This window comes from Nicotiana sylvestris, chromosome 7, assembly GCF_000393655.2.
Source record: "Nicotiana sylvestris chromosome 7, ASM39365v2, whole genome shotgun sequence".
Lineage (NCBI taxonomy): Eukaryota > Viridiplantae > Streptophyta > Magnoliopsida > Solanales > Solanaceae > Nicotiana > Nicotiana sylvestris.
In genome coordinates, this window is record NC_091063.1 from 2,977,564 (window position 1) to 2,995,592 (window position 18,029).

Consider the following 18,029-nt stretch of genomic DNA (forward strand, 5'->3'; position numbering starts at 1 on the left):
CGCCATGACTTTTCATCATTTTTTGGCATTTTAGAGCCATAAAACAGGAATTGATAACGATTTACAATTACATGAATTCCGGCCCACGCTATCTTCATGAATTCGGGCGACGAGCTACGAAGCCTAAAATTTTGTGGGCACATTAGAAACGACCTAAAAAATAATGGTTATCGCTTCGCTATTACCGTTCCTTATTTTTTGGAGTTTTAGGTCCATAAAATAGGAATTCAGGACAATTTCTAATTTTTCGTACGTTAATGTCCACGCCATCTTAAAGAATTCCAGCGACGGGCTCCGAATTGCCTAAAATTTTATGGGCCCATTAGAAACGATCTAATGAACAATAGTCATCACTTCGCCATGATCGTTCCTCATTTTTTGGCTTTTTAGGGCCATAAAATAGGAATTCATGACGATTTCCTATTTTTCATGTGCCAATGTTCACGCCATCTTCATAAATTCCGGTAACGGGCTCTGAATCGCCTAAAATTTCGTGGGTGTATTAGAAATGGCCTAATGAACAATTGTCTATCGCTTCGCCATTACCGTTGCTTAGTTTTTTGGTATTTTAGGGCCATAAAATAGGAATTGACAATGATTTCCAATTCGTGTGCTAATGTCCACGCCATTTTCATGAATTCGGGCGATGGACTACGAATCGCTTAAAATTTTATGGGATCATCCGAAACGACCTAATGAACAATAGTCATCGCTTCGCCACGACCGTTCCTCGTTTTTGGCATTTTAGAGTCACAAATCAGGAATTCACGATGATTTATAATTTTTCGTGTGCTAATGTCTATGCAATCTTCATGAATTTGAACAACATGCTCTGAATTGCCTAAAATTTTGTGGTCCATCCAAAGTGACCTAATAAACAATAATCATCGTTTCTCTATGACCGTTCCTTTTTTTTGGCTTTTTAGAGCCATAAAACAGGAATTCAATGACTTTCAATTTTTCGTGTGCTAATGTCCATGCCATCATGAATTTGGGTGGGGCTCTGTATCACCTAAAAATTTTCGGGCCCATCAGAAACGATCTAATGAACAATAGTCATTAATTCTTCATGATTGTTCCTCATTTTTTTGGCATTTTAGGGTCATAAAAGAGGAAGTTATAATAATTTCCAATTTTTCGTGTGTTAACGTCCACGCCATCTTTATGAATTCGGGCGACAAGTTCCGAATCGTCTAAAATTTTGTGGGCTCGTCAAAAACAATCTAATGAATAATAGTCATCGCTTCGCTATGACCGTTCCTCGTTTTTTAGTGTTTTAGAGGCATAAAACAAGAATTCACGATGCTTTTCAATTTTTCATGTGCTAATGTCCACATCTTCATGAATTCGGGTAACGGGCTTCGAATCGCCTAAAATTTTATGGACCCATCAGGGTAGTTACGCGTTTCTCTAAATTGTTATTGTTTTTCTACTTATTACTCGGTGAATGTCTTATCATAGCCTCATCACTGCCTCGTCGAGGTTAGGTTCGATACTTACTGAGTACATGGGAACGGTTGTACTCATACTACACTTCTGCAGTTCTTGTGCAGATCCCGATGTCGGTCCCAGCAAAATTCAGAGATGATTTGCTCGGACACATTCCTAGGAGACTTGAGGTAGTGTTGCTTGGCGTTCGCGGGCCCTAAAGTCCCCTTCATATCATTATTTACTGTTTATTGTAACATACAGTATTGTACTTTCCGGTGCAGACTTGTATTTAGTATTACAAGTGGCCCATCTACTTGTGACACCAAATTCTGGGGATAGTCTTAGACAGCAATGGTCGTAGCAGGGGTGCACAGACTTGCACTATATCAATAAAAATAAAAATAAAAATAAATAAATAAATTGGACAGTAGCACAAAAGATCTATATACTGTAAGATTATCAACATAAATTTGAAGTGAGAACAATGCGTACATGAGGATAATACTTTATATAAAGCTACACTATGCGCACCAAGACAAAATTTCTTAAGGCCCGTGCCATTTCAGTTTTGCATCTCAGATTGTTGTACGGGGTCTTCAAAAGGATGCTGAAGCACAGGCATCAAATATTTCATCTAAATCCCTACTTGTTTGAAAAACATCTCGCCCTTGATGCTTCCACCGGAGCATTCTGTCATGGAGATCATGTACATTCAGCTGTATGTTGTTCTTTTCCAGAGTGAGTTGGAGTAGCCTTTTCACACACTTGAATAGATATCTCCCAATCTTTAGTTTCACGTCGCACACAAAATCGAGTCCACACTCCTCAGTTTCAAACATAGAAGCTGTCATACTTTCAATTACATCAGTTATGTCAAAAACAATGAGCGCTCCTGCTGTAGCCTCTTTTACCGTGTACGTCTCAACCCATGCAATCGAGTCTTTTCGCCTTTCATGGTTAGACTTCCTATTCTTCCTTCCAAGTTGTCCTCCGGTGAATTGCCCAAGAGTACCAGCTGCACTATAATGCAAAAGCAGTTCACATTCAGCATCAGTTATATGATTCAAGCATCCGAACAAGATGCCTATCGATATCCTCCTAAATAACATGTTCTTCTGTGCGCTAACTTCTGGTGTCCGTTCTTCATCTGGAGCAAAATTTTCATTTACTTTATCTGAGTGCCCAATGTACATGTCCTGAAATTCTTTAAGCCAGAACGCAAGTGTTTGGGAATTGGAATCCGGGATATTCACCATTTCCTTCTTAAAGGACAGGGATCTTCTGAATTCCTTTTTGTGACAAAGAGTTGTCTCATTGCCTTCATCAAAGCCAAACTTAAGATTCCATGATTTTGAAAATTTTGACAGATAATCGACTAAATGTTCTAAGTAGGATCCACCAGCAGGGTTCAAACTCCATGCTATAAACTTTGCAGCAGTAGCAAGAAAAGGAGATTTAACGTCCTCTGAATGGTTAATATTACCTGCTCCATATATGCATGTTGAGCTGTACTTGCCCCACAAACTCTTTTTAGAGAAGAGCAAAATAGAGGCAAAAATGAACCAAGAAGGAAAGGTTATTGTTGTTTCCCTGACAGTAAGCAGCAGAAACAGTAAGCTATTAGCCATAAACTAAGCCAGTTGAAACTAGTTGTATGAAATGCCACAAAACTGAAACTTACCAAATAGAACTGTGATTTATTCTGTCAATATTCACAATTTTGTTTGAAAATGTATTAACTGGCTTGTAAACTTCATGAACTAGATACTCCAAAGATTTGAAGGACAAAGGTCCAGTCAAAATCTTCAAAATCTGGTTCTTGCATGGAAAGTATGCATGAGAAAATGGAAGTTTTGAACCAAGATCCATTGAGATGCCCCACCACATTGGTCTGGAAATAATATCTAGCACCAGGGAGACCAGCTTAACGTGAAGCTCTAGGATAGAAGCCAAACCCCTGCAAAGTAGTAGTGAAAAAATATGAGGAACCCTTAAGTTCTTAGAACATGGGAATCTTTCAAATTCCTTAGAGTTTTCAAGTAGCATATCAGCGTCATGGAGACCGGTAGGTTATCCTTTAGAGATGTGAATAAAATGAACAAGATAAAAAATGATAATGCAGTTCAAAATATCCATGCAGACATATCGAATTAAAATGTTTTAGAATTTATTGTAGCTATCACTACAGTAACCTTACTGTTGGTAGGAAAGAAAAAAAAAAACAGGTGTGGGACTTACGACAGTAGAAACCAGTTATGCAACAGGGACCTTGTTTCAGTAAACATGACAGGAGAAAGTACCAAAGATATAACAATTGAATGCCATTCTTTCCTCTGATGAAATTCCATATCTAGACAAAGGAAAGGTCTCTTAATGACCTCTTGTAGAATTTGAGATACATCGTACTTCAGAAGCATGTGATCTAGTTGCCATGAGAGCAACCTGCGGAGCAAACGAAATGATAATGGAAAAAGCAATATCATTATATGGGTTACACCAACAACAAAAAAAGCAATTCATTTTCCTTCCGGACAGTCTTATTATAGGTTATTGATGAGAACTGGGTGCACATATTGACAAGATTCAAATTCATGTAATGAACATAGTTTCTGCAACGTATCATAGTAGTATATTTATCTTGAAGGACACCCAGCTCTTAAAAGTAGCATTTCCTATTTACTGAGAACAGGAAATCAACACTATCATTTCTCTGGTAACATTACACTACATTGCCTCAATGCCAAACATAATCTTTTCTCTCCATTTTTATAAATAAAAAGATATGCATGAATTACCAACTCAACCAAGGCATGTCAATCCAGGTAACAAAACAAAGACCATCAGGAGTACTGTTCTTTTTCTAACTTTAGTCCAAGCTAAATTACTCATTCTAAGCCGCATGGTTGAGTTGATATGATCTCTCATGATGACTTCTTTTCTTAATAACATGGTGTTCGGTCAACTTACGCGCACCTTGACTATTCCACCAAGTACCTGATACCTTCCACTAGCACAGGTAACGCATAACTTTCCCCACCAAGGCTTAGGCGGATGGGAAGAAACCGCTTAGGTAATTTGTCTCCGATGATTTCTAAGAACTTAATACAACATTGAGCAATTCAATCAAAACTTCAAGAAAAATCATTGTAATTAGATGACATCGAATATGAGGAGCTCGACGGCAGAGGCGGGGACAAGAAGTTGTACCGGTTGGCCAAGGTGAGGGAGAGGAAAGCCCGCGACTTAGACCAAGTCAAGTGCATCAAGGACGAGGATGGCAAAGTGTTGATGGACGAGGCACTTATTAGGAGAAGATGGCAGACATACTTCCATAAACTGTTGAACGAGGAGGGGGATAGATGCATTGTGCTGGGTGAGTTGGAGCACTCCTAGAGTCGGGGGGATTTTGGTACTATAGGCGGATTACGATAGAGGAGGTGGAAGGGGCGATGCATAAGATGTGTAGGGGCAGAGCGACGGGGCCAGATGAAATCCCGGTGGAATTCTGGAAGAGAGCGGGGCGGGCAGGTTTGGAGTGGCTCACTGGGCTGTTTAATATTATTTTTAAGACGAAGAAGATGCCCGAAGAATGGAGGTGGAGTACAATGGTTCCGCTTTACAAGAACAAGGGTGATATCCAAAATCGTAACAATTATAGGGGTATCAAGTTGTTGAGTCACACTACGAAGGTTTGGGAGAGGATGGTGGAGGCCAGGGTGAGGAGGTGCGTGTCTATTTCCGAGAATCAATTTGGATTTATGCCGGGGCATTCGACTACGAAAGCGATTCATCTGGTAAGGAGATTAGTGAAGCAGTACAGGGAGAGGAAGAAGGATTTGCATATGGTATTTATGGACCTTGAGAAAGCGTATGATAAAACCCCGAAGAGGTACTGTGGAGGTATTTGGAGGTTAGCGGCGTTCCGGTAGCGTACATTAGGGTGATTAAGGATATGTATGATGATGCTAAGACTCGGGTGAGGACTGTGGGTGGTGACTCGGAGCATTTCCCTGTGGTGATGGGGTTGCACCAGGGATCGGCTCTTAGCCCATTTTTATTTGTCTTGGCGATGGATGTACTGTCGCGACACATCCAAGCGAAGGTGCCTTGGTGCATGCTATTTGCCGATGATATAGTGTTGATTGAAGAAACGCGAAGCGGAGTTAACGCGAGGTTGGAGGTTTGGAGATAGACCTTAGAGTCTAAAGGTTTCAAACTGAGTAGAACCAAGACAGAATACTTGGAGTGCAAATTCAGAGAAGGGACCCATGATGCAAACGTAGAGGTAAAGCTTGATGCTCAAGTTATCCCCAAGAGAGCGAGTTTTAAGTATCTCGGGTCTATTATCCAGGGTAACGGAGAGATTGACGAAGATGTCGCACATCGCATCGAAGCGGGATGGATGAAGTGGAGGCTCGCTTCTGGTGTTTTATGTGATAAGAATGTGCCGCCAAGACTTAAAGGTAAGTTTTATCGAGTGGTGGTTCGACCAGCTATGCTATATGGGGCTGAGTGTTGGCCAGTCAAGAACTCTCACGTGCAGAAGATGAAAGTAGCAGAGATGAGGATATTGAGATGGATGTGTGGGTCTACCAAGAGAGATAGGATTAAGAATGAAGCTATCCGGGACAGAGTGGGAGTAGCCTCCGTGGAGGACAAGATGCGGGAGTCGAGGCTGAGATGGTTCGGACATGTTAAGAGAAAAGCATTGATGCTCATGTCAAGAGGTGTGAGAGGTTGGCCATGGAGAGTTTGAGAAGAGGTCAAGGTAGGCCTAAGAAGTACTGGGGAGAGGTGATTAGACAGGACATGGTGTTGCTTCAGCTCACTGAGGACATGACCCTTGATAGAAGGGTGTGGTGGTCGAGAATTAAGGTAGAAGGTTAGTGGGTAGTTTTTAATTGTTCACCGATAGTCTTAGTAGCATGCATGTCCCTTCATATTCTTAGATTTTTATTACGTTATGTGATTTTGTTCGCCTCAGGTATTGTATTACCTGTTGCTATTATTTGGTATTACTTATCTTTTATCTCTCCTTTTTTCTTTTCTCTTCCTTCTTTCCTCCTTTCTTGCTTTCCTCTTCTTATTCTTGCCCTTCTTGAGTCGAGGTTCTATTGGAAACAGCCTACCTGCATTAGATAGGGGTAAGGTGTATGTACAGACTACCCTCCCCAGACCTCACCTGTTGGGATCATACTGGGTTTGTTGTTGTTACTCCAATATTAGAAATAAAAATAGGCCTACCACCCAGTAGGTTCAGAAATAGAGGTTCCAGCAATAGCAAATCCATGAATGATAGAAAAGCAACTTTAACCAACCTTAGCGGTATTTTTCCACTCTCAATGTTAAACTCCTTTCGAGAATGTAACTGTTTCAGCACAGCAGACTGTCCTCCATCAATAGATCTCAGGTCAAGAACAGGAGGCAATTTCAGCGAATAGTGAACTCGTGATGCTAGTACCGCCACCCTCACAACAGCATACAAAATCATTGTAGAAAGATCTTCTGTAATCACAAAAAGCACGCCAGAACACTTCAATATCTAACTTCAACTAAAATTAGCAAAGACTATGATCAATTGCAAATCAGATATGTAAATCCTACAGACTCTGAGATCCATAGACAAAGTTATCAGCTTTAACATAATATAATATCACCAGATACCCAAAAAAAGTACTTAGATGAAAGTGACAATTACGTCGAAATCCTTCCAATTTCTGCACAATATCAGCACATGATTCAATTACTCTGGTACAATCCTGAGCCGAAATCAATCCACCAACTTGCAAAACCTCATCTTGAGCAGTCCTGAGAACCTTGCATTCAATTGAAGTAGATAGCACTGTAGCAATTGTCTTCACCAAGTACTCAATCGTACAATCGTAGACCTACAATCACAAAATTGCAAAAAATATCTCAGATTAGGTATTCAAATAGAAAAAAAGTTCAATTATCTTCCTTTTTCTATCTGTTTTGTGAATAGATGTAACCTGGGACGATGTGAAGCACATAAGAGAAAGGGCAGTGTCCATAACCCTAACTCGTGGAGTTGTTTCGGAGAGGTTAAGCGAACGGTTGAGATTTGTGATAGTGAGGTCCAGATTTGGAGCTTCATTTCCGGTCGTCGGATTTGTGGACTGCAGTTCCGACGCTAGTGCTAGGAAGAGTGACCTTATTTCTGAAGCCTTTGACATTGAGAGTGAAGAAGAGCGCAACTTCCCGCCAAATAAATCGACCGTGTCCTCTTTTATAAGTAGAATGAAAATGGTATTTAATTCAATTTTTGCAAGGCTCCCAAAATTTACATCTGGTAGCCAAAAATTTATATACATTTTTTCGGCTATTATTTTTATTTCAGCTATACAATGCTATTTTTTCAAAAAAAAAATCAAATTTGTAACCAATGCAATAGTATCAAGTTCTATCCTTTTGGTTGTGTAGTGCTAAAAAATAATTTTTCGAACTCTCTTAAACAAGGACAAAATATAAATAATAGCCTCAAATATACTTTTTCGTGCACTAAACAAAAAAAGAATTTTTACCTCTAATAGCAAAGGTTAACACCTTATTTATTTTAAATAAATACCATTTAAAAAAATTGTATTCTATAGATATTTTTTAAGGTTTATAGCAAAATATTTAATTTTGATTACCTCCTAGCCCTAAGCAACTAAATACACTAATCAGTTACACTTTTTTCTTTCTCTCTCTACTTTGATACATCACATTCTCTTCCCCCTTTTCATTAAAATTTCCGATCTCCTCTTCCCTCCACCGAATTTGTGCAAAGCCCACTTCAGAGCAGGTTCACTTTCTCCATCTCCATTGATCCACCTTACTCAATTTCTCAGTCAATATTTCATATCTTTCCGTACTCTTTCCACGATAAGAAAACGCCTTGCCTTCTTCAATTCTTGATAATTGCATTGAACCTCTTGCCTTCTTGTTCTTCTTCTCCTCGTGTTCTACAACAAGTGAAGTGTTTGGAATAGTTTCAGTTTTATTTTCTAGGTTGTGGGGTTCAATTGTAGAATTGATATTCGCATTCTTGGAAAGGCAGCAAACTTCATCTAACCCAAAGCAATGCTCGTTCTCCGCGGGGAACAAGTCACTAAAATCACCAAACCAATCACTTTATTCTGGAAATAAAGTTGGTGTGTTTGTGTTAGCAGCAGAATTACCATGACATATTGATTCTTTCAAAATCCTAATGGCCCTATTTTGATTCTTTCAAAATCCTTAGCTCTTTTAATCCGATTGGTTTCTCACTACCGGCTTCCGGTGAACGGCGGATTCGCCGAAAATTAGGGTATGTTCTTGAACAGAGACGATAGAGTTTGGGGCTGAGCAACTTGATGTTCTGTTAATATATTTCAATGTATTTTTATGTATTTCATTATGTTCATTGTCTTTTTTCATTGTAATTCAATGTATCTCACTGTATTCCATGTATTTCATTGTATTCACTGTCTTTTTTTCTCATTGTATTTGAATGTATCCCGCTGTATTCTATGTATTTCATTGTATTCACTGTCTCGCTATATGCCATGAATGTATTCATAAGTTTTTCAATTAATATAATTTATGTATTCAAATGTATTATATAATTTCTCTGAAGATTGCTATGTTTTTGGGGTATTTTTCGGTTGAGAATCTTTTTTATATATGAAAATACAAAATTTGTGTGTTATAATTGAGTTTGTTGATTATATTAGGAGTCTATTATGTTAATTGATTCACTTTCCATTTTAAACCAGTGTAATCCCTTATTTCACGTCGTGAATACAGTCGAATACAATAATCTGTTCAACTGTAATCTCATGTTTAACTCCATGAATACAGTCGAATACACTCGAATACAACAACTGATTAGCTGAACTTCACTGATTCACGCCTATTTTTGCTACTGTATTCATGAATACAATAGCTTAAATACATCAAATACTTCTTATAACCACATAAAATGTATCTATAATCCGTAATATAGTAAATGGTATCTATAGATGGCTAATTACTACTAAAAGATAGTGCTTTATGAAAATTTCTCTGACAAAAAATAGAGGGAGAACTTGGCCAGGCCATTCTTTGGATAGCCCATCACTAGTTTTAAACTTAGCTAAGTGCAAAATAGTTGTTTTTAAGACCCTATTTAAGATGTAATTGAAGTTTATAATTTTTTTTTTACGTTTAGCCGTTTTAGTATTAACTTCAAGCTTACGAATTTAAAGTTTTGAAAGTTTCAGAAATATGAGTCTAAAATTTGGCTTGCCAAATCCTAAGCATATTTTGAAAAATTGGAATATATAAATAGCAGGGTGAAAACTGCTCACACCCTTAACTTTTTTACTTCAAACTCCATCTTGACGGGCCATATTGCTGGTGGGCTTTTTATCACAGAATACAAATGTTTGTAAAGCTCTATAGGCAGACCGAGTTGGAAAATACAAATTATTTGAGCACTTCCCCTTTCTTTATTACAATCGTTAATTTGTTACTGTAGTATTTTTTGAAGTATTAACCCAAATAGCCTTATCATTTAAATTAAAAATGGCCGATAAATATATAATATATGTATAATTTATATATTATATATGTATAATTGTGTATAATCTACACATATGGCTAGAAAATATAAACAATAAATATGACCGTTTATTTGTGTAAAAATTTAACCAACTAAATTGCCATCTATATTTTGGTGTAATGGGAGAGTCCATTACTTAAATTGTCACTCAATTATCCGAAATTACCTACTATAACCATCTTTCTTGTGTAACAGTAAAATCACTTAACTATGATTTATGATATCTCGACACTTTAGAAGCAAATATCACGGTAAGTTTAAACATATAGTAATTGAAGTCCATGCTTTAAAGCATGAAACATTTCTACGTATGTTGTGTCTTCAATTATTGTGAATGAGAAATGAAAAGCAAGAAAAACACAGGCTATCCAATTAGTTGTGGAAGGTAGAATTTGAGTCAATGAGATGTGACAAATCCAACGACATCAGAACTTTCTTACCATAATATAGCAAGCCCTTCATGTTGGGCACATGCTCATGTTGTCCAGCCAAAGGCCCAATGGCCTAATCTTATTCTCTTTTGGTTTCCATTCCTATTTGGAATTGGATTCGGTTTATTCCTATTTTGAGTGAGTTTTGGCTTTAAGAGAAAGCATCATTCACGATCTATAAATAGGATAACCTTGGAGAATTATTTTATGCTCATTGATACAAGTATTTGAAAGACTTAAGCACATAAGAGTGGTTTTTGAGAGAGCTTTCGTCAAGAGAGGAGAGAAGAAAAATATTTGTTTTGCTGTAAATTTTTATTCCGACTAGCCAATATTCAAATCACATTTTCTGATTCGTTAACCGTTGGATCGGGCTAAAATTTTGATTGATTATTCGTAACATCTTGATCTTGAATTTGAACGGTAGAGATCAGATTTAGAGGCACGTAGCATCTGATGTCGAGCCTCGAACAACAGCTTCATTTTTGTAGATTATACTCTTTCTTCAATTGATTAGTTGTTGCTCTTGTTGCTATTGTTGCTCCGTGTTTGGCACTTGCTGTGTAGCCAATTTGGAGAACTTTTGTAACCCTTTATAGTGAAGCTTTTTGGATCTTTGTGATCCCGTGGTTTTTACCTTCGATTTGAAGGGTTTTCCACGTTAAAATTTGGTGTTCTTTATCTTCTTTATTTTCAGGTTTGCCTCTTCCTCGACATAACAGTGGTATCAGAGCCTTGGCTATTTATCCGGATTGTTACAGAATGGAGGCGAATATGCGTAAGATGGTATATTTAAATGGGAGAAATTATAATGTTTGGAGAAGCAAAATGAAAGACTTGTTGTTCGTGAAGAAGATGCATCTACCCATTTTTTCAACTCATAAACCCGAGAGTATATCCGTTGAAGATTGGGATTTCGAGCACCAACAAGTATGTGGATATATACGATAATGGGTTGAAGATAATGTTCGCAACCATATTGTGAACGAAATACATGCGAGATCATTGTGGGAAAAGCTAGAGACTCTTTATGCTTCAAAAATCAGGAACAACAAATTGTTTCTGCTAAAGCAACTGATGACCTTTAAATACAAGGAAGGCATTCCTATCCTTGATCACATAAATGATTTTCAGGGCGTCTTTGATCAGCCATCTGGAATGTGAGTTAATTCTAATGATGAGATACAAGGACTTTGGCTTTTTAATACTCTTCCAGACTCTTGGGAAATTCTTCGTGTTTTTTTGACAAATTCAGCTCCTGGAAGTAAGGTGACCATGGAATATGTTAAGAGTGGTGTGTTGAACGATGAAGTAAGGAGAAAATCTCAAGATTCTGTTGCTCCCAAACGCAAATGCAAGTATACGTGGTCGACAAGTAATATAATGATAAGTTGAGTGTCGAACCCACAGAGACTTGTATAAACTACTCACTAACTCATTAAAATTGTTATTTAATCCAGCTAAATCAAAGTCCAATAATATGATTATACTATACTACTATTCTAAATAATAACAAAATTATCAAGTAACGAATTGATTGTTGTGTATTCAGTAGAGACAAGTATTCCAGGGTTGTGATCGATTCACCATTTGTATTGTGTTCTAATTAACTTCCCCTTTCACATAATTCACTCATGGTTGCTAATTAATCGATAAATTATCTCATAGCTTTCTCCCGAAGTACTACTCACCTATTCTCAATAGATTAACGAATATATTCCTATGAAATCAATCTATTAAGAACACATTAAGATCACAATATTTAATTAAGCACGGTGATTGGGTATATTCCTATCCTAACCACAAATTCGCTCTCCCTAAGGTTTAAGATCATGCTCTCTTCAATTCTTCTCTAATCTAAACATGACTTTCCCAAACATAGATAGTAAATAGAACCTAACTGTTGGCCAGACAATTAAGCAATTAAACACAGAATTGAAGAAACAACCATATATTGGTGAATTATAATTAAGGTCAAGCTAATATCAAACAACAATATTCATGGCTAAATCACAACCTCAGAACACTGGGTGTTTAGCCACTAATGATGTAATAAAATAACTGCATAAGTGTTGAATCAATTGGAAATACTAGAAAAAAGATGAAGAAAACTGAGAATTTTCCGCTTCCTCACGATCCCGTGTGTGTTTGCTCTCCAAAGTGGTGTCTCTCCCTTCAAAAATAGGTTTAGTCTTGCTTTTATACGTATTGGGTAGGTCTAGGGCTGAAATAACCTTATCCCGGACGAAATTGGAGAAAATTGACGTCACTGCGCCCTGGCTAGCGCCAGGCGCCCTCCATGGTGCTCCAATATTTCCATTCTGCCTCCAGCACCACAGGTGGCTCCAGGCGCTGCATGTGGCGCCCAAATGCTCAATTCGTCCGATTTTGTTCCTTTTGGCTCAAATCTTACGCGTTTCGCCCCCAATTGCTCCCGAATCATTCCTACACATAAAAACACTTCAAATTAATATAAATCTTAGCATTTAACATCCCAAATTCATGAAACAAAAGTAAAATATGAGGCGATATACATAGAAATATATATACTTTAAGCTAAACATCAGGTTCGTCCTCACAAGCAGATATCTTGGTTACAGAAGACCGGGGAGAGATAGAACAAAAGGCTCAAGTAATAGAGGTAAAAGTAGAAGTAAGTCAAGGTCCAAATACTATAATATTACATGCAACCACTGTGGCAACAAAGGTCACATCAAAAGGTTTTGCTTCAAGTTGAATCAAGACACTAGAGAAGGAAAGAAAGCTGAAAATAACGAGAACAATGTTGCTGCTATTGTTCAAGATAACCTTCTTTTTGCTTATGATAAAAATGTCATCAATTTGGTATCCCATGAGATGAGATGGATAGTAGATTCTGGAGCTACCTCACATGTCACACCAAGAAAAGATTTTTTCTCATCTTATACTCATGTTGATTCTGGAGTGTTAAAGATGGACAATGCTATTGAAGTTAAGGTGTTTAGTGTTGGAACAATTTGTTTGAAAACTAATAATGGTTCAACGTTAGTTCTTCAATATGTCAAGCATGCTCCATACTTTCCTTTCAATTTGATCTCTGCAGGAAGATTAGACGATGAAGGTTACCATAATGCCCTCTTTAATGGCCAGTAGAAGCTCACTGAGGGCTCGTTAGTAGTGGCTCGAGGAGTCAAGTCTGGTCAATTATTATATGTGACACAAAGATCTATTCTTAATGACTCCATAAATCTGGTGGAAAGTGATACTTTATCAGAATTGTGACACTGAAGACTGAGTCATATGAGCGAGAGGGGGATTACGTGTTTGGCTAAGAAAAGTTTGCTTTCTGGAGTGAAACAAGCAAAGCTGAAAAGGTGTATCCATTGTTTAGCTAGCAAACAGAAAAGAGTTTCCTTTCATAGTCATCCTCCCTCAAGAAAGCCCGATTTATTGGAGCTAGTACACTCTGATTTGTGTGGTCCTTTTAAAGTAAAGTCAAAAGGCGGTGCACTTTACTTTGTGACCTTCATTGATGATCATTCTCGTAAGCTCTGGGTGAATCCTTTGAAATCTAAAGATCAAGCACTTAGTGTGTTTAAGGAATTTCAGGCCTTAGCTGAGAGACAGATGGGGAGAAAATTAAAATGTATTCGCACTTACAATGGTGGTGAATATTGTGGTCCCTTTGATAGCTATTGCAAGAAAAAAGGAATTCGTCATCAGAAAACTCTGCCCAAGACACCTCAACTGAATGGTTTGGCAGAGAGGATGAATAGAACTCTAGTTGAGAGAGTTAGATGCTTACTTTCAGAGGCTAAACTTCCAAATACATTTTGGGCGGAAACACTTAACATTGTTGCCTATGTTATCAATTTGTCTCATGCAGTTGCTTTGGATGGTGATGTCCCAGGTAGAGTTTGGTTTGCCAAAGATGTTTCTTATGATCACCTGAGAGTTTTTAGGTGTAAAGCTTGTGTGCATGTTCCTAAAGATGAGAGATCAAAACTGGATGTCAAAACTAAGCAGTGCATCTTTATCGGTTATGGTCAAGATGAGTTTGGGTATCGTTTTTATGATCCAGTTGACAATAAAATTATTAGAAGTCATGATGCAATATTCTTTGAAGACCAAACTATTGAAGATATTGACAAAGCTGAGAAAATATATTCTCAGAGTAATGAGAGCTTAGTTGATATTGATCTAGTTTCAATTGCTAAGGCACCTATTGCATATAAAGGAATCCAAGAAAATGATAGAGATGGTGATCAAGATCAAAATGATCATCATGGTGTAGATGTTATGGATGCTCCAGTTGATAAAGTTGTGGTTGATTAGCAACCAATTCCTGCACGGGTAACTACTTCGAATGCTCCTGAAACCTCTCTTAGAAGATCTACAAGGGAGAAGCAAAAATCCATACGCTATCCTCCTGAAGAGTATGTACTTTTGACTGACATGGGAGAACCTGGGAATTATGATGAAGCCATGCAAGATACTCACAAAGATCAGTGGATCGAAGTGATGGAAGATGAGATGAAGTCACTCCATGAGAATGGCATATATGACTTAGTGAAATTGCCGAAAGGTAAGAGAGCTTTATCTAACAAATGGATATTCAGAATAAAGCAAGATAACCATACCTCTGCACCTAGATACAAGGCGAGGTTAGTTGTTAAAGGTTTTGGCCAGAAGAAGGGAGTTGACTTTGATGAAATTTTCTCCCCAATTGTGAAGATGCCTTCTATTCGTGTGGTTCTAGGCTTAGCTGCAAGTCTAGATTTAGAAGTTGAGCAGATGGATGTCAAGACTGCTTTTCCTCATGGTGATTTAGATGAGGAGATTTATATGGAGCAACCTGAGGGTTTTGTAACTAAGGAAAAAGAAAATTATGTCTGCAAATTGAAAAAGAGCCTGTATGGATTGAAACAAGCTCCAAGGCAATGGTATTTGAAGTTTGAATCCGTCATAGAAGAACAAGGTACAAGAAAACTTCTTCAGACCACTGTGTATTCTTCCAGAAGTTCTCAGATGATGATTTTATTATTTTATTGCTTTATGTGGATGACATGCTTATTGTTGGCAAGAATAAATCTAGAATTGTAGTCCTTAAGAAGCAGTTGAGCAAATCGTTTGCGATGAAGGACTTGGGGCCAGCAAAGAAAATCTTGGGCATTCAAATCCACCGACACAGAGATAGAAAGGAGTTATTTCTGTCCCAAAAGCAATACATTGAGAAAGTACTCAATAGGTTCAATATGACAGATGCAAAAGCGGTTAGTACCCTCTTGCTAAACACTTCAAATAGAGTATTAGTCAGAGTTAATCTACTGATGAAGAGAAAAAAGAGATGTCTCTATTCCTTACTTTTCTGATGTTGGTAGCTTGATGTATGCTATGGTTTGCACTAGACCAGATATTGCACATGCCATCGGTACTGTTAGTAGATTCCTTTCTAATCCTGGAAAAAAACATTGAGATGTAGTAAAATGGATATTAAGGTATTTGAAAGATACTGCAGCTTTGAAGCTGTGCTTTGGCAATGGCAAGCCTGAACTTGTTTGTTACACAGACTCTGATTTAGGAGGCAATCTTGATAATTCAAGATCCACTTCCAGTTATTTGATCATTTTTGTAGGGGGAGCTGTTTCTTGGCAATCTAGACTACAGAAGTGCATAGCTCTATCCACCACAGAAGCTGAATATATTGCTGTCACAGAAGGTGCCAAAGAACTATTACGGATGAAGGATTTTATTAATGATCTTGGCTTTGAGCAGCCAAGTTACATCTTATTTTGTGATATTCAGAGTGCTATCTGTCTCACCAAGCACTCCACTTTTCATTCTAAGACCAAACATATAAATAGAAAATATAATTGGATTAGAATGGTCGTGGAAGAGAAATTATTTGAAGTTGAGAAGATACACACCGATGAAAATCCTTCGGATATGCTGACAAAGGCGGTGGTTGCAGATAAACATGAATTTTGTAGAAAATTGGCAGGCATGAAGCCTGTCAATAATTCCTCTACTTGAAGACACATTTGGCCCCTTGGCTGGAGGGGGAGTTTGTTGGGCACATGCCCATGTTGTCCAGCCAAAGTCCCAATGACCTAATTCTATTCTCTTTTGGTTTCTTCCTATTTGGAATTGGATTCGGTTTATTCCTATTTTGAGTGAGTTTTGGCTTTAAGAGAAAGCATCACTCATGATCTATAAATAGGACAACCTTGGAGAATTATTTTATGCTCATTGATACAAGTCTTTGAAATACTTAAGCACATAAGAGTGGTTTTTGAGAGAGCTTTCGTCAAGAGAGAAGAGAGAAGAAAAATATTTGTTTTGTTGCAGATTTTTATTCTGACTAGCCAACATTCAAATCATATTTTTCGATTCGTTAACCGTTTGATCGGTCTCAAATTTTGACTAAGTCTTTGTAACATCATGATCTTGAATTTGAACGGTGAAGATCGAATTTGGAGGCTCGTAGCATCTGATTTCGAGCCTCGAACAATAGCTTCGTTTTTGTGGATTATACTCTTTCTTCAATTGATTAGTTGTTGCTCTTGTTGCTATTGTTGCTCCGTGTTTGGATTTTGTTGTGTAGTCAATTTGGAAAACTTTTGTAACCTTCTTATTGTTATAGTGGAGCTTTTTGGATCTCTGTGATCCCTTGGTTTTTACCTTCGATTTGAAGAGTTTTCCACGTTAAAATTTGGTGTTCTTTATCTTCTTTATTTTCGGATTTGCCTCTTCCTCGACATAATACTTCATACATAGGTTTTTATGCACTACAAACAGTCTGGCAACTGTGGTTAGTTGCATCTTTCTTGTCCTCCTCCTCCTCCGGCCAAGGGCAGAGCTACAGTATTATATACACGATCGGATGAACCCAATAACTTTTACTAAAACTTTATATTTGTATTAAAAATTTATTAAATGCATATAAATATTTAATTGTAGAATCTAGTGTCGAGCTACGAATGTGATGACATGCAATTTCAAAACTCATAAACTCAAATCTTGGCTCTGGTTCTGCCTCTAGCCTAGATTTTACCTCCCGTTGATCAAGTGAGTGAAGATAATTGTGGAGTTTATGCATTATCGATATAAAGAACCTTTAGCTATCAGAATAAGTTAGCTTACAGCAACAAGAAAATAGAGTAATAACCTCCAGTTAATTTATTGTTGTGATACTGTAAAATTAAAGTATTTTGTAGTCGGGTGGCGGAGCTAGAGAAGTAGATGCGGTTTCGGACGAACTCAGTAGCTTTTGCTTAGATTTTTGAATTTGTATTAGAAAGTTCACAAAATATGTATAAATATTTAATTATGAACCCAATAACTAAAACTAGTTATGAGTTCGATGATAATTTTAGAACCTATAAACTTTAAATCTTGGCTCCGCTAGTATGTGCCAATATCAGAATATATCGAACCTACCCTCTCTTTTTCTTCTCTCCTCGATTCCTCCTATTCCTGGTCTCACGACTCACGTCCTTCTCGAAAATTTCTTTTTTGAAAAATAGTTAGTGTATATTACTTCAAATCACCATCAAAGAGAAAAATATGGGGGGACAGTTAGTGGCTCGAGAGTCTTAATCCCC

The 18,029-nt window shown here is 37.6% G+C and overlaps 1 protein-coding gene across 1 annotated transcript; it reads right to left on the reverse strand.

Moving 5' to 3' along the window:
• Positions 1–1,873: 1,873 nt before the first annotated feature.
• LOC104242554 (uncharacterized) lies at positions 1,874–7,645 on the reverse strand. Its single transcript, XM_009797630.2, has 6 exons — positions 7,422–7,645; positions 7,130–7,319; positions 6,750–6,936; positions 3,670–3,873; positions 3,113–3,388; positions 1,874–3,021 (listed from the first exon to the last, which is right to left on the reverse strand). The coding sequence occupies exons 1-6, from the start codon at positions 7,623–7,625 to the stop codon at positions 2,028–2,030; spliced, it is 2,055 nt and encodes a 684-aa protein (XP_009795932.1). The 5' UTR covers positions 7,626–7,645; the 3' UTR covers positions 1,874–2,027.
• Between the last annotated feature and the right edge of the window lie 10,384 nt (positions 7,646–18,029).

Coding starts and splice junctions, on each gene's coding strand:
- LOC104242554 (XM_009797630.2), bottom strand. CDS start 7,625: ATGTCAAAGGCTTCAGAAATAAGGTCACTCTTCCTAGCACTAGCGTCG. Junction 3,874..6,749: donor AGTGGAAAAATACCGCTAAG/GTTGGTTAAAGT, acceptor TTTGCTCCGCAG/GTTGCTCTCATGGCAACTAG. Junction 3,022..3,112: donor ATAAATCACAGTTCTATTTG/GTAAGTTTCAGT, acceptor GCTTACTGTCAG/GGAAACAACAATAACCTTTC.